Raw genomic sequence first — 16,892 nt, 5'->3', positions numbered from 1 at the left:
AAATTAAGACATCATTTAAATTTACTTACCAAGAGATTCTCTCCTGCTACTCCTCTGTTGTTAAAAACCACACATCTAAAAATCAGGAAAGTAATTCTGTTACTTCTATACATGAACCTTATGATAATGTTCAACTACTTCATCTCAATGGTCTAAAGACAATTCCAATTCTTCCAATTCAACATATGTGTTCAAATTAGGAAGCTGTATATTGAAGTGATATTAATTTTTTATACCAAAAAAGCAGAAAATTTAGAACTTCTCTCTATGCGTATGTATAGGCCTTAGATAAGACTTATTAAAACAATTCTAAAAACAAGTAGAATTTAAGTGTTATTGCTTCAAATATGTCCTCTACCCACTGTATTTGTAACGTTATTAAGAATCTATTTATATTCTAAGAAACAGCTCCTGTTCCCTCAAGGCTCAGAAAATATGTAGGCTGGAATTTTAATGAGATGAAAACAGGTAGAACTGCAAGGAGTCTGACACCTGATTGGGGGGATGGGGCCCCCTGTTGTGCTACAGACTCTATTATGCCAGTTGAACTGGGGGATTAGAGAAGATCTTATATTTTTCCATTGATTCTGTTTGTATCTCCTGGATAAATGGGTGATGTAAAGGGCCTGGATCAATGTTGGCCCAAAGCAAGTACTCAATGAAAGTTATCTATCCATAGCAATGGTAGCCACAGTGTCAGGATAACTTTTTTAAAAAGTTACCCCATATTTAACTGTAACTCCAGATACAAAGGTATTTGCCCTTCTTGGACTAAGTCCTAACTTGTGTCTTTATAGATTCTCATTGACTTAGTGAGTCTATATTCATGTCAATTAAAATTCATTTTGTTTTCAGCTATTTACTTATCCAAATCTATCAAGGCCATTTAAAAGATTCAAATTCTCTTCGTTCAGAGTGCCACTGCTCCTTGTGAAGGTTCTGAGCACCTATGAGCTAAATGCCCTACAGAACATGTGCTCTTCTCTCAGGGAGTTAGATTTCAAGGTATACTATGTCCGTTCAATGTGGTGTTCAGGGGAAATGTACAGTGCAAAGCAATTATTTCTTGCATCTGAAAATGCATACAGAAAATTATTATTAGGTCTAACTAAAAAGAAGAAAATGTTTAAAAGTCTCAGAAATCTGATTTGAGAAAAAGTTAGAAATACTACATTTTTTTTTTTTTACTCATCTAAGAGTAATCTTAAGCACACCATAAATATATGCAGAAGTTAAAGTAGGGTCAGTTACTCCTTTATCTTTTCTTGCTAAAAAGAATGGCAAGACAGACTAGATATAAATAATATTTAAGTTGGCCACTTTTCTTCACTTGCATAAGCACCTAAGTCACCCAGGAATTAGTATTAAAGACAACTGTTGACCTTGAACTGTGAAGCTCCTTGTCATTCAGGTAAGAATTTCTTTTAGAGTGTAAACATTAAGTAAGTTTAAAAATGGCTTCGGAGCAAGATGTCATCATGTGACTGCCACTGAGAGAGGGCAACAGAGGTAGTGAGGGGAAAGAAAAATATGAACTGCAAGCTCATGAAAAAGAAGTCTATGGGCTGGAGTTGTGGCTCAGTGGTAGAGCACTTGCCTAGCATATGTGAGGCACTGGGTTTGATTCTCAGCACCACATATAACTAGATGAATAAAATAAAGGTCCATCAACAACTAAAAAAATATATTTTTTTTTTTTCTTTTTTTTTTTTTTTTTTTTTTTAAACAATTTCTTTTCTTTTTTTTTTAATATTTATTTTTTAATTTTCGGCAGACACAACATCTTTACTTGTATGTGGTGCTGAGGATCGAACCCAGGCCGCACGCATGGCAGGCGAGCGCGCTACTGCTTGAGCCACATCCCCAGCCCTAAAAAAATATATTTAAAAAAAAAAAAAAGAAGCCTATGCGTCTGGGATTTTCTTCTAAAATGCAGCCTGGGGTATCTGTACTTTCCCTCAGGCAACTTTGGAAACTGGATCATAGCTCTGGTATCTCTTGCTAGAGGAACTCAAATGACCTTTCCCCACGTCTTTGTTCTTGACAATGTTCAAAAATCAGCAGCGGTCATCATTATCCACTTTTAGTCTGGGACATGTGGCAGAACCAAGCAGCCATGAAGAATGGCAGAATGAGGGCTGCCAATCTGTCCCTCCCTCAGAAACAAGAGCTGGTTGTGAGGCTACTCAGGGTGGACAAGCCTCTGTTAACTTGCCTAACAACTTTCCAACTTTTACAGTTTATCCCAAATGTTTTTAAAATGTGTGTGCATGAGGAAATCAGTTTGCAAAATTTGTTTTTCTTTTAAATATTTATTTATTGTTTTAGTTCTCGGCGGACACAACATCTTTGTTTGTATGTGGTGCTGAGGATCGAACCCGGGCCGCACGCATGACAGGCGAGCGTGCTACCGCTTGAGCCACATCCCCAGCCCGCAAAATTTGTTTTTCCTTCATATTTTAATGATTTAAATTTTATGAGCTGGGGATGTGGCTCAAGTGGTAGCGCGCTCGCCTGGCATGCGTGCGGCCCGGGTTCGATCCTCAGCACCACATACAAAACAAAGATGTTGTGTCCACCAATAACTAAAAAATAAATATTAAAATTCTCTCTCTCTAAAAAAAAAAAAAAAAGTAAATTTTATTCTCAAAAAAAGGAAAATAGAAATAAAGAGAAGAAATGCTAAATAAAGAATAAATCTGACATAAAAACCTTTCTGGCACAACCAGCACCTTGGTTTAGATATGATTTGAGTATATCCCCCAAGGGTTCATGTGTTGAAACTTAATCCCCTTAGGAGGCATTAGGAGGGTAGAAATTTAATCCATCTATGATGCTTAAAAGTGGAGTCTTTGGGAGGTAATTAGGATTAGATAAATCCATCAGATTACAGTCCCCATGATTGATTTTGGTAGTTTTATAAGAAGAGGGAGGGAGACCAGGACACATGTGCATGCACTCTCTATCTCTTGCCATGTGATAATATGTATCAGCTCGGGACTTTGCCAGCAAGAAGACCATCACCAGTTGCAGTCCCTTGACCTTGGACCTCTAGAACTGTAAGTCAAAATAAGCCTCTTTTCTCTATAAATATCCAGCCTCAGGTATTTCATTACAGTAATGCAAAATGGTATAACATACCAAGAAAACAGATGAGTCTCTTTTAATGAAGGTTAAAAAAAAAAAAAGGTAGAAAGCAGAATGATGTGGTGGTGCATACCTACAATGCCAGCTACTCAGGAAGTTGAAGCAGAAGAATTGTGAGTCTGAGGGCAGCCTGGGCAAGTTAGCAAGACCTTGTCTCAAAATAAAATAAAAAAGGGCAGGGGGCCTGGGCTGTAGCTCAGCAGTAGCACACTTGCCTGGCATGTGTGAGGCACTGGGTTCGATTCTCAGTACCACGTATAAATAAATAAATAAATAGAGAAAGGAAGGAAGGAAGGAAGGAAGGAAGGAAGGAAGGAAGGAAGGAAGGAAGGAGGAGGAAGGAAGGAAGGAAGAAAAGTCTATCAACAACTTAAAAATATTAAAAAAAAAAAAGGGCAGGGGATGTAGCTCAAAGGTAGAGAGCTTGTCAAGCATGTGTGAGGCCCTAGGCTGGACCTCTAGTACCAAAAAACAAACAAACAAACAAAGGCAGAGAGCTACCTACTTATTACACAGGGTTTCACTCAATCTTTCGCACTGTAGATATTTAAGATCAAATAATTCTTTATGGCTATTCTGTGCACTATATGATGCTCAGTAGTATTCTAGCCTCTACCAACTGGAAGCTAAAACGTCTCCCAAGCATGACAATCAAAAAATATATCCAAGGCTGGTAGTGAAGCTTAGTGGCAGAATGCTTGCCCAGCACTCATGAGGTTCTTGGTTTGATCCCCAGCACAGAAAAACAAATCAAAATGAACAACTCCCACCAACTCCCAAAAGTTTCCAGATGTTGCAAGATGTTCCCTGGGCAAGAGTGTCTTCTGGTTGAGAAACACTGTTCCTGTCAAATGGAATAGAGAGCCTTGAATCTGTTCAGTCTACTTGAACACATATGGTCTTTCCTACCACACACTTAGGAGCAAACTGGGCTTGGACACCAAGAAAAGGCAGTGAGAAGTTCTCAAGAATAGAGGACTTCTCCAGGTCTCCTTCCCAAATCTGTAAGATTAAAGAATTTTATCAGATAATCTTAAATATATCCCACTTCTAAGATTCAGAAAAAAAAAATAATAATTAGTAAGGGGTGGAGTGATAATCAGTAAGGGGTGGAGTGATAAGAACATTTAGGGATTAACTATTCATACTACTCTAATTTCAACTATAATAAAAACAGATAAAGTTCATTACTTTTAACTACATGTCAGATCACGTTCTAAGCACTTCCTGTGAATATTAATATTGGAGTGACTCATTCATTCATGGGAAACTTCACTAAAAAGAATGTTTCCTAAACAAAAGATGGAGTTACAGCTTGTAACAGAGAAACAAAATAACAATATAAGGTTCCTAGCCTTAAGGAGAGTGCCATCTAGATAGATTGAAAAGCTATAAGCCATATTTTCAGTGGAGTGACTACAATAAAAATGGAATCATGGGGCTGGGATTGTGGCTCAGTGGTTGAGCGCTTGCCTAACATGTGCGGGGCACTGGGTTCATTCCCCAGCACAACATAAAAATAAAATAAAGCTATTGTGTCCACCTACAATTAAAAAATAAATGTTTAAAAAAAAATGGAATCATAAGGCAGCATTAAATTCAATGTCCAATGAGTGGAATATATAATAAAGCCCTGGGGTGGGGTTGTGGCTCAGTGGTAGAGCGCTTGTCTAGTATGTGTGAGGCACTGAGTTCAATTCTCAGCATTCAATATAAATAAATTTTTTAAAAAGTCCATTGACAACTAAAATGTGCGTGTGTGTGTGTGTGTGTGTGTGTGTGTAAAGACCCATGAGGTCAGGATAGGCTGAGTTGATTAGGAAAGTTTTATGGAAAAAGTAGATAATTCTCATGCTGAGAAATGAAAAACGTAAAGATTATAGTAGAAGGAAAGTAGGACTATTATGAATGGAGCAATGTGAACAAGATATAAAGAATATATAAAATGTTCTCAGGATGAAAAAAATAGATATTTGTTGAAATATGGCTATATACAGAATAACAATAGAAAACAAGAATGGAAAAATAGATTAGGAGGTTTCTAAATGCAAGGTTAGGACATGACTAGGAGGTTCTGCTTTCGGGAAGGTCAGGGTAGATCCTATCAGGTCAACCCTTCCATAGAATAATAACTATATATTCCAAACAAAATATCAAGACAACAGAGAATGAAAACAGAAGTTAAAAAAAAAAAAGGCAGAAAATACAAGTTAACACTAGAAAGTAGAAACTGACATTGGGTGGGATTTCATATTTTTATAGGTTTTTATTTTTGTTTTGGCTAAGAAGAGGCAATAGTTGGTATTTTTCAATGATAGATTTAAAAAAAAAAAAAACACCCCAATGGGAATGTTCCAATCTTACAGGTTTGAGGAATTAGACAACAAAGTTTAGAGTAACTATAATAATTAGACCATGAGGGATACCTTAGAAAGTAACACAGAGGAAGAGTCCTAAATTATGGATAAAAAAACTGGGCCACATCTCTGATTAATCCTTCATCTTTATCTGTATCTACATCTATTTCAATATTTATATATGAGGCAGAAACTAGGTGAAATTTAATGTCTGGTTATCACAGATATGGCAGAGTTTGAAGCTTGAATTTAGCCATATTTTCTTTCTTTAACAATCTACTTATTTTCTTTAAAGAGGATTTTTTAAACCTTTATTTTATTTTTATGTGGTGCTGAGGATCAAACCCAGTGCCTCACACGTGCTAGGCGAGCACTCTACCACTGAGCCACAACCCCACCCCACTCCCCGCCATATTTTCTTCCTTATTAAAAAAAAGAAAGAAAGAAACTAAGAAAAATCAATCCTCTTTTGAAAAATATTGCACAATTCAGAGTCTCTACAATGGATAATTCAAACTGTTCACAACACTATTCAAAATTAATAGACCATGAAGGAACAGGAAACATGACCTATACTCCAACAGATAAGATAACTGACCCTGAGATGATCCAGATGCTAGAATTAGCAGATGAGTATTTAAAGCAGCTATTATACTAAAGCTCAAGGACATACAGGCATAAAAAATGTTTGCAAAGAATTCGAAAACTTCCAGGTATGGTGATACACACCTATAATCCCAGTGACTTGGGAGGCTGAGAGGGGATGATAGCAAGTTCAAGGGCAGCCTCAGCAACTTAGTGAGGACTTCAGCAACTTAGCAAGACCCTATGTCAAAATGAAATAAACAAGGCTGGGGATGCAGCTCAGTATTAGATCAGTTTGTCTAGCATGTGGAAGCCACTGGATTCAATCCTCACCATTGAAAGAAGAAGAAAAAAAAAAGAACCCTGGTGATCTATGTAACAATATCAAAAGATATTGTAACTGTGGTTCCTAAAGGAGAGGACAGGAAGAATGGGGAAAAGTATTTAAGAAAAAAAAAAAAAAACTCCAATTCCAAATCTGATATAAAAAGACATGAACTCAGATTAAAAGGAGGATAACAGAGAAACAAACAAAAAACTAATAAACAAAAACCCTCCAGAAAACAAATAATAAAATGATATACTTTAAATCTACCATATCAATAACTATACTAAATGTAAAAGGACTAAAAATTCTAACTAAAAACTAGAGACTTTCAGACTGAATAAAAAAGAAAGTTCAAAATATATGTCTACAACCCATACACTTTAAGTATAAAACGAGATATTTTGAAAGTTACAATATGAAAAAAGACATATCATAGCAAAAGAAGGCTGGAGTGGCTACAATAATATCAGATAAAATATACTTCATGACCAGAGATTAAGGACAAATAATAATGATACAAGACTTAATTCACATTAAGACTAAGAATCAGGGCTGGGGTTGTGGCTCAGTGGTAGAGCGCCTGCCTAGTGTGTATGAGGTACTAGGTTTGATTCTCTGCACCACATATAAATAATAAAATACAGGTCCATTGACAACTAAAAAATATTAAAAAAAAGATCAAGAATCATAATCATGTGTGTAATGCATATCAGAGTTTCCATATGTAAGAAGCAAAAATTTACAGAAATAAATGGAGAAATAGAAAATTCACAATCATATTGGTTTTAATGCTTTATATCAGTGAAACAAAAAAATCATTAAAATGTAAACTATATAACTAATAACAAAGTATTAATCTAATTTATATTTATTGAACACTACAATCAGCAATATCAGAAAAATTATTCAAGAAATTGTAATTCCTAGGGATGTGGCTCCATGGTAGAGGGTTCGATCCCCAGCACCAAACATACAAAAAAATTATTATAATTCCTGAACATTGCCAAACTTATTACATCATAAAAGTAGTAAAAGGAAGGATTAGGGATGTAGCTCAGGGGTAAAGCATGTGCTTAGCATGCATGAAGCCATGAATTCAATCCCCAGAACCAAGAAAAAAAAGTAGTAAAATAAATTACCATAGTCCAAGTAAGTTTTTCTAGAGTATAAAGCTTTAGAAATCAAACACAAGCCCAGCATAGTGGCACACACCAGTAATACCAGAAACTCAGGAGGCTAAGGCAGGAGGATCACAAGTTCTGGGCTAGCCTCAGCAATCTAGCAAGGCCTTAAGCAACTTAGTGAGATCTTGTCTCAAAATTTAGAAAAACAGGGCTGGGGTTGTGGCTTAGTGGTAGAGTGCTTGCCTAGCAGATGTGAGGTACTGGGTTCGATTCCCAGCACCACATATAAACAAATAAAATAAAGGTCCATTCACAACTAAAAATATTTTCAAATTAATAAAAAAGTAAGTAGGGGATTTGGGGATGTGGCTCACTGGTTAAGTGCCCCTGGGTTCAGTTCCTAGTACCCCCCCCACAAACGACATGAAAATTATACATATTAGGTGGTATAGTGTGATAATTTGATGCATGTATACAATATGTAATCATCAATTAGGGTAATCAGAATTTCTATCTCCTTAAACATTTATCATTTCTTTGTGTTAGGAACCCCTGAACTCTTTTCTTCTAGTTCTTTATAAAATACACAATGAGGGCTGGGGTTGTAGCTCAGTGGCAGAGCACTTGCCTCGCATGCGTGAGGCAATGGGTTCAATCCTCAGCACCACTTAAAAATAAATAAATAAAGATACTGTGTTCATCTACAATTAAAAATTATTAAAAAAATAAAATACACAATGAATTGTGGACAATATTCACCCTAATGTGCTATAGAATATTAGAACTTATTTCTCCTATCTAACTATATCTTCGTATCTATTATTCAATTCCCCCCCTCCAAAGCTAAATTTAATTGTAGCAAACCAAAGTAGCAATTCTGGTTATCTTTTGCTGATCAAAAGTTCTAAGTGACACTATGAATTTAAAAACCAGAACAGCAAGTCAGCAAGTTAATGTTTAATGAAATGAGCAAATAAATTTTTCGTTCACAAAAAAATTTTTAGGCATATTTCAAAACCAGTGGCCAGAGGGGGAAAAAAGAGTCAAAATTATCCTTAATGTCAGGAAGGTGAAAAACTTATATACAACTAGCATCAAGAATTCTCTTTAAACCAGGTGTGATGGCGCACACTTATAATCCCAGAGGCTTGGGAGGCTGAAGCAGGAGAATCACAAGTTCAAAGCCTGCCTTAGCAACCATGAAGCGCTAAGTAACTCAAATAAAATACAAATAAGGGCTGAGGATGTGGCTCAGTAGTTGAGTGCTCCAGAGTTCAATCCCCTGTACCCCCACCAAAATAAAAGAATTCTCTTTAAACCAGGTAAGGTAGCATATACCTGTAATCCCAGCAGCTTGGGAGGTAGAGGCAGGATCTCAAATTCAAAGCCAGCCTCAGTAAAAGCCAGGTGCTAAAGAACTTAGTGAGACTGTCTCTAAATGAAATGTCAAAAAGGGCTAGGGACGTGGCTCAGTAGTTAAGTGTCCCTGGTACCAAAAAAAAAGAATTCTCTTTAAGAGGCTGGGGTTGTAAGCTCAGTGATAGGGCATTTTCCTAGCATCAGGAAATCTTTTCCAGCCTAGCATGGTGGCATACACCTGTAATCCCAGCAGTTTAGGAGGCTGAGGAAGGAGTTCAAAGCCATCCTCAGCAACTCAGCAAGACTCTGTCTCTAATCAAAATATAAAAGAGGGGCTGGGGATGTGGTTGAATCCCCTGGTTAAAAAAAAAAAAATTATTTCAGTGCTCTTTTATATTATTTTATTGGAATCTTACCCTCCTATTCCCTTGTCATCTCTGACACTCAAAGTTATGGAGCTTCTTTCTGAGGGTCTCAAATTCTATCTTACTCATTTGCATTCTACTCCATGTCTCTGATATTTTTCATAGATTCTGTCAACTAAATACCAAGTTGAATTAGCTCTATGTTTCATGTTCCTAGTGTTCATTACTAACATAAATCACAAGTCACTGCTGGAAACTTTATTACCAGAGACAAGTATCACAGGATGATGTAGACTCCAGCAGCCACTGTTAGTAAGGCATTTCCTTCCTGCTTCCTGGACCACCCATTGCCTGGCCAGGCATACTGACGTTATTGTCTCTGCACCTTCTTGGAATGCTTTCTTCCTGGTAAATAGGGCCTACACAGTAAGCACCTCATTTCTCTCTGAGACTAGAACAGAGACTAGAACAGAATAGTGAGGCTCTTCCATAAGCTAAACAATGGCCCTGATTCACTCTTAGATTTCATAGCCAACACTTTTTAATTGTTCGTTATGGGCCAGGTGCCAGTTAATATCCTTTATATACATTACAAGCAATCCTCACAATACTAGGAGGTGTAAGATATTGTTACAAAGGAGAAAAGTGGGGTGCAGAGTGGTTAAATAATCTGTTTGTGGGGCTGGGGTCGTGGCTCAGCAGTAGAGCACTCGCCTGGCAATTGTAAGGCCATGAGTTCAAATCCTCAGAACCACATAAAAATAAATAAATAAAGGCATTGTGTTCAACTATAACTAAAAATAATATTTTTAATAAAATCTGTCCCTGGACATACAAGTTATTTGACGGGAAGATTAGATATTAGAATAAAAAGAATAAATTACTTAAAACATTTAACAAAAATATGATTTAAGAACACTTCAACACCAAGAAATGCATTTGATTAATGCCCTAAGCAGACAATGGCAATTTTATTATATTCAAAAACAAATGAAAAAATGGATACAATTTCATGTGCTAAATTCAGAGCAGAGCCAGGCAGATCTGACTGAAGAATCCTCTTAACCACCTCACTGTGCTACCCCATGCAATCTGAGCTAGTAACATTCAAGTCTTTTTCCATGAAAGATGGGAGTTCTGAACACAGAGTACCCTTATGGGCATACCAACACTGATAAAAAGAGCTTTGTCTCTGAAAGTGTGTTCAATGAGGTATCGTTTTGTAGTAGAATATCTAATGAGTTCTCTAGAGAATGGCACCACTTGTCAGAATCCATCATAACTTTCCCCAGAATATTATTAAATAGGCTAAACTCTTTGGTGTTTTTTAATATGCATTAACTAACATAGCTAGTCTTGTGAATAATCAATTGACAACCTTATTCCAAACTTTAAAAAACCAAATTGTTTTAACAACAAAAATGAATTACTGAGCTAAAAAATATCCTCTGGTGTTAATTCACAATCATTTCTTATTTAGGATACTGCTGTCAGATTGGAAGGAGGCAGTGGGGACGCATTTTTTTTTTTTTTTTTTTGGTATTGAGGGTTGAACCCAGGGGGACTTAAACACTGAGCCACATTCCCAGCCCTTTTTAAATATTCTTTTTAGAGAAAGGGTCTCGCTGAGTTGCTTAGGGCCTCGCTAGATTGCTGAGGCTGGCTTTGAACTCAAAATCCTCCTGCCTCAGCCTCCCCAGCCACTGGGAATGGAACTCACACTTTTTTCACTGCCTCATTTTTCTTTGTTTAACCCCCTTCATTTTGCCTCCTTCAAAGTCTACAGATGACCCCTAAGGCACCTCTAATGCTGCAAGAAGAGCTAAACATCATAGAAAGTCATATATTTATGGCTGTTGCTTCTCCTAAATAAAAAATTTCTCAGGCCCAAACCCCAAACTTGAAAACAAATGAACATTTAAAAGATTTAAAAGCAGCCAGGCTGGAGTTGCAGCTCAGTGGTTGAATACTTGCCTAGCATGCCTGAGACTCTGGGTTTGATCCCCAGCACTGGCCAAAAAAAAAAAAAAAAAGCAGTCAAATTTTCACATTTGAACCACTTTTAAAATCATGTCCCACTTTAAAATCTCAAAAATATAAAGGATGGACAATGGCATCCTTGCTACCAGTAAGTGTGATCTGCAGTGAAAAATAAAAGACTTTGATCCTGCCAAATCATATAAAATCAGTGCTTTTTCTAAGTAGCAAAACAAACAACCAACACTCCCCCAAAAATCAAGTGGCATGAGAATAAGAAATTTCTTGAAACACAAGTCTGCAATGTTTACAATATTGAAAACCCCAGAATGATCCTTTTCCCTCTTCTAACAACTCTTCCTCTGCCAGACTCATCAAATGTTCTCCTTGCCCTTCCAGCTATATCTGACTCTGCTGACCTACTCCATCTCTCCACAAAATGTCCCTCTTGGTTCTGATATTTCAGAATCCTACATTCAACTCTCTGACTGCTCAGTGGTAGAGGCTGCTAATCATCTTCCCCTTCTTCCTCAATAACAGACGTCCAAAATAAAATTTAATTTTTAAGCTTCCCTTGCAGTTAAGTGCAGACCAATGAGAAACAAGCAAAAGTGGTGTGCACAATTGCTGGATTTTTCTTTTTCTTTTGCAGTGCTAGGAATCAAACCCAGGACCTCACATATGCTAGGCAAACATCTATCACTCAGCTACACCTCCCCATCAGCCCCTTGGATATGCATCTTTAAAGAAAGATGGCACTTTGGGGGTATCATTTTAATTGCTTTCTTGGGTCCTGGAATGCACTATAGAGTCGAAGCAACATGATAAGAGCCTGGATTCCTGGCAGGGTAGAACACCAGGAAAGCTGTGGTCCACCTTCTTGGATTTTTTTTCATGAGAAAGAAATAAATCTGTGTCTCTTTTAAACATTGTTATTTTGTTTTCTGTCACATGCAGCCAATCCGGGTCCTTTCTAATGCATGCTTCCCTACTTCTGGACTCTGTCACTTCAACTAGACTACATGCTCTTTGGGAATATAGGTTCTGATACTGTTCTTTACAGTCCCAAAATACTTAATGACTGACCTAGATTTCAATGATCCTATTATTATGTAATTCTGGATGAGACATTCTTTTAATATTAGCTGGGGGTGGAATATAATATTATACGAATAAAAAGGTCAAGGTAAAAGATGATATAGATGTTGTTGTTTACTTTTTTCTCCTAGCTTTTGTTTTAGTATTGAAGACAAATTCAGAGAATGGGAAAAAGATTTAAGAAAATGGAATATTATCCAGGAACATAAAATAATACCTATGAAGCTATGTTTCTGCATGGAATTGCTTACTTGTTTTGAGACAGATTTTCACTTACATTACAGAGGCTGGTTTTGAACTACTGGGCTCAAGCAATCCTCCTGCTTCCTACTGAGCAGCAGGAGGAACAAGACTACAGGAGTTCATCACCATGCCTGTCTTGCAGATTTTTTTAAAAAGCAATCTAGAAAATATAGATAAGATCTCAACAACTTTTTCAGCTGCACAGGTGTAAATCATTAGAGCAAACTATCTTTTCTCCTGTTCTCTGGGTTTCCATGAGGAGGGTTTCTCTCTAAATATTCCCTTGGCCTTCTGCTTTCTTTATGTTACTCACCCTCTAAGAGGTGGATGACTTAAGTGATTGATGAAATTTAGAAGAATTTGAATGGTTCAGCACTTTTCTCCTCTCAGGGTTGGGTATGTGCCAGAGAGATGTTCTGCAATCTCCCAGAAGATGGTCAATAAAAGCAGGCCAAATATTCCCTATCCAATTCTATTTACCTTTGACTTACTTTGGAACACCTTTGTTCACACTTATCTTACAAGAACTTTAGCCTACTTTCCATCCCATCAATCATTAATTTTGAATTAGTGAAACTTAACAGAAAAATATTTTGTTTTTATTCGTTTTCAGAAATTGTTTAGCATCAGCAATAAACTCTTCTGTTTCATTTGTCCATATGGTGAGAATGAGATTCTAATGTCTAACTCATCTCTCACCAGTGAAGCACCAACAATTTCCTGGTGACCTAATGGAATTCACAACCCTTTCTAAACACTCAATTTTAGACCAGATAATAACTGGGGCCAGAAGGCCAAGTGTATCCCTTACTACAGAGATTAGTCATACTGTCGATGAAAGTCTCTGTATAATAGATGTAAAAACACCCAAGCATTCTTGCAAGCAAACTAGACATTTATATTTCCTAAGAGGTAGGTTGGCTTGTACTTCCTCTTCTAAATTATAAAACATTTTTCTACTCGGATCAGGGAATAGAGGACAAGAAGGAAGATATAAATACTTTCTAAAGACTCCCTTTGTGCAAGGCACTGCACCATGTACTTTACACATTTCAACTGAAGTAGGTGAGAAAATTGTGATGTGCCAAGTTTTGTTTATCTATCTATTTATTTATTTGGTATGAGGGGATTGAAACCAGGGGCACTTTACCACTGAGCCGTATCCCCAGCCCTTTGAGACAGGATCTTACTAAATTGCTCAGACTGGCTTTGATCTTGCAATCCTCCTGCCTCAGCCTCCCAAATTGCTGGGATTACCAGTGTACTTCACCCTGCCTGGATGTGAAGTTCAATTATATTGCCCAGGGTCACTCAGTAAGTGACAGCTCCAAGATGTCAATTCAGGCCTGATTCCAAAGCCCACATACATGCTGCCATATTGGACAGCCTTCTATACACCCTGTTCCCTGCCAGATCCCCTGATACAGTATTGATGACTTAGTACCATTTTGTCTCCTAAGGACTCAAATCAGCCTTGTGTTAAACTTTCAGATCTATTTTTTACCTCAGTGGTCTTTGAAACTACTTGATTTTTTTTTTTTTTTTTTTTTTGTGGTACGGTGCAAAAATATCTTGTAGCTCTTTTTTGAAGGGGGTGGGGGTTACTGGGGATTGAACCTAGGGGCACTTCACCTCTGAGCTACGCTACCATTCCTTTTTTACTTTTTATTTGTGAGATAGGGTCTCACCAAGTTTCTGAGGCTGGCCTTGCACTTGAGATTCTCCTGCCTCAGCCTCCTGAGTTGCAGGAATTACAGTTGTGTACTGCTATTCCCAGCTATTTTGTGGCTCTTCCTTGTCAAGAGCAAGAGTCTATTTCCCTTCTCTGAGCTGAATATCTGATTTGCTTTGACCAGTAGAATGTGGCAGAAGCAATACTGTGGAAATTCTCAGTCTGGGCCTCAAGAAGCCTTGTAGCTTCTACTTTTGGCTCTTGGAATCCTCTGCCACCAAATGAACAAGCTCAGGGTGAGCCCAATGGTGAATGAGACCACACAGAATTGAGAAGAGTCATCCCAGCTGAAGGGCCCCAAGCACAAAGTTGTCCTGCCAGTTGACCATAAACACACAAATCATCCTGGCCAAGACCTGAAGACCTACCCAACTAGACTCAGCCCAATTTACTGACTCACAGAATTGTGAGCAGAATGGTTGTTGTGTTAAGCCATTAAATTTTGGGTTGACTTGTTATACAGCAAGGGTAACTGATACAGCCTCTCTGAACCTAGATTCAGAGATCTTTGAAGTTAAAAATAAATTAGCATAAGTTCAGAGGCCATTGAAAAGTCTACTGACAATGGCTTATTCATCTATTCTGCACCCTACAAATCCAAATCTTATTCATTGTTAGCACCCTTTAAACTCAAATGGGAATGGATGTGTAACTGATGTGAATCTGCAATCTGTGTATGGGGTGAAGGTGGGAGTTCATAACCCACTTGAATCAAAGTGTGGAATATGATATGTCAAGAAATTTGTAATGTTTTGAACAACCCACAATAAAAAATTAAAAAAAAAAAAAAAAAAAAAAACTCAAATGGGTTACGTTTTCAAGCAGCTAATGATTAATTGGTCCAGGCTTCCCTATCATGTATTCTTGGAGGCAAGTAAAAACATTTCATAACTCTTTGTATTTCTTCATGGTACCTAGCACAAAGCCCTGTTGTTGTTATTATTATTATTATACCAGGGACTAAACTCAGGGTGCTTAACCACTAAGCCACATCCCTAGCTCTTTTTATGTTTTATTTAGAGACAGGTTCTCCCTAAGTTGCTTATGGCCTTGCTAAATTGCTGAGACTGGCTTTGAACTGATCACTTGCTGATGATCCTTAGCCTCCCAAGCCACTAGGACTACAGGCGTGTGCAATCACACCTGGTCACAAAGCCCTCTATCATATATCCTCAATAACTTTTTAGAATCAATAGAGAGACAATTTTAATCTTGAGGGAATTTAGAACTTTACTATTGCTTTGAAGCATAGTGTAGAGATAGACCTGGGAATAAAATTTGGCAACTTTTTACAAGTGATAGACAAAAACCATATATACTAGCAACACCAGGTGTTATGAAACTTAGTCCTTGAGTTTCAATTACATTATTTGTTTGTTTCTTGGTCCTGGGGATCAACCTCAGGCCCTATTCATGGTAAGCATGCATTCCACCACTGAGCTATATTCCCAGCCCCTTAACTAAACTGCTTTGTTTTTGTGGTACTGGGGATTGAACCTAGGGCACTCTATCACTGAGCTACATCCCCAGTTCTTTTTATTTTTTATTTTGAGGCAGGGTCTTGCTAAATTATTCAGGTTGGCCTCCAACTCACAATTGTCCTGTCTCAATCTCCTGGGTAGCTGGGATTATAGGCATGTGCCACCATGCCTGGCTGGACTACATTGTTTTTAAAAGCAGTTTCTAAGTCTTGGGAGACAGTTCAGGCAAACTGTAGAATCAGCAATTTAAATATGTACAAAAAGGCTTTAAGGTCTTCTGTACTTTCTGAGCATGACTAAGTTTTAGCAAAAAAAAAAAAAGTGTAAGCAAGCCTGATATCTAACTGGTTGGTGCTTAAACAAGGAAAAAATGAATTTCTGCTACTGCTCAGAAAATTTATGGAACACCATATCATAGTTTCAGAATGTCACTTCATAGACAAAATAGGCTTTATCTATAAAAGATCAGAGTTAACTTGTCAAAATTGAATTCACCACTGTAGCACTTCGTCCTTCACATCAAATTGTTTTTATTAACATAAACATAACATCAGTTATTCACAAGACAAATGTTCCAAGTTCCACGAGAGATACAACTCTACTTTAAATGCCAATGAAAGAGTGTTCCATTATAGTAATTATCATCAGCTAAAAAGACTGAGGTACCAAAAAACCAGTATCTTTCACAATGACCTTGCTTTAAGATCCTAGAGCTCAGGGCTGGAAGTATAGAGTGGTAGAGTGCTTGCTTAGCATGTATGAGGCCCTGAATTCAATCCCCGGTATCAATGAACTTGAAACTTAAAAGATGCTAAGTCACTTGCAAAATATTAAATTGTACCTGGTGACTGAGTTGAATAATGGTTACTCAAAAATGCTGTGGCGTCAAGTGGACATTAGCCATGCTCATCTACAAATTTAGGTGGACAAAAGAGATATGGATCACCAATGGAAAAATAAGGATGACCTACAGATGATTCTGAATATTTTTTACACTTGGGATCTTAGCCAGAGAGACTAAAATTAGTGAACAGAAGGTCCAAATACAGAGTGTGACAGGAACTACTGCGTAGTCTCTGGAATTTGTAACTATTGT

General features: G+C 37.4%; 1 protein-coding gene across 4 annotated transcripts in view; it reads right to left on the bottom strand.

Annotated features, from left to right (window-relative positions):
- LOC124085882 (phospholipase ABHD3) overlaps positions 1-16,892 on the bottom strand; it is a 73,279-nt gene that overhangs the window by 53,489 nt on the left and 2,898 nt on the right. For 3 of the 4 annotated variants that reach the window (XR_009226484.1, XM_046433918.2, XM_046433907.2), the window contains exon 4: positions 30-75. The exons of the other annotated variant lie outside the window; for it this stretch is intronic. Coding sequence is in view for 2 of the 3 variants with exons in the window: in XM_046433918.2 (XP_046289874.1) it covers positions 30-75 (46 nt within the window). In the remaining variant the exon portion in view is untranslated. The remainder of the gene's footprint in view (positions 1-29; positions 76-16,892) is intronic. 4 annotated transcript variants of the gene reach the window in all.

The sequence above is a fragment of the Marmota monax genome, unplaced genomic scaffold (genome assembly GCF_021218885.2).
Source record: "Marmota monax isolate L192 unplaced genomic scaffold, Marmota_monax_Labrador192_F-V1.1 WCK01_AAM20220418_F8-fsc00126, whole genome shotgun sequence".
Lineage (NCBI taxonomy): Eukaryota > Metazoa > Chordata > Mammalia > Rodentia > Sciuridae > Marmota > Marmota monax.
The sequence above is the reverse complement of the archived record's forward strand: the minus strand, read 5'-3'. Positions and strand labels throughout refer to the sequence as shown.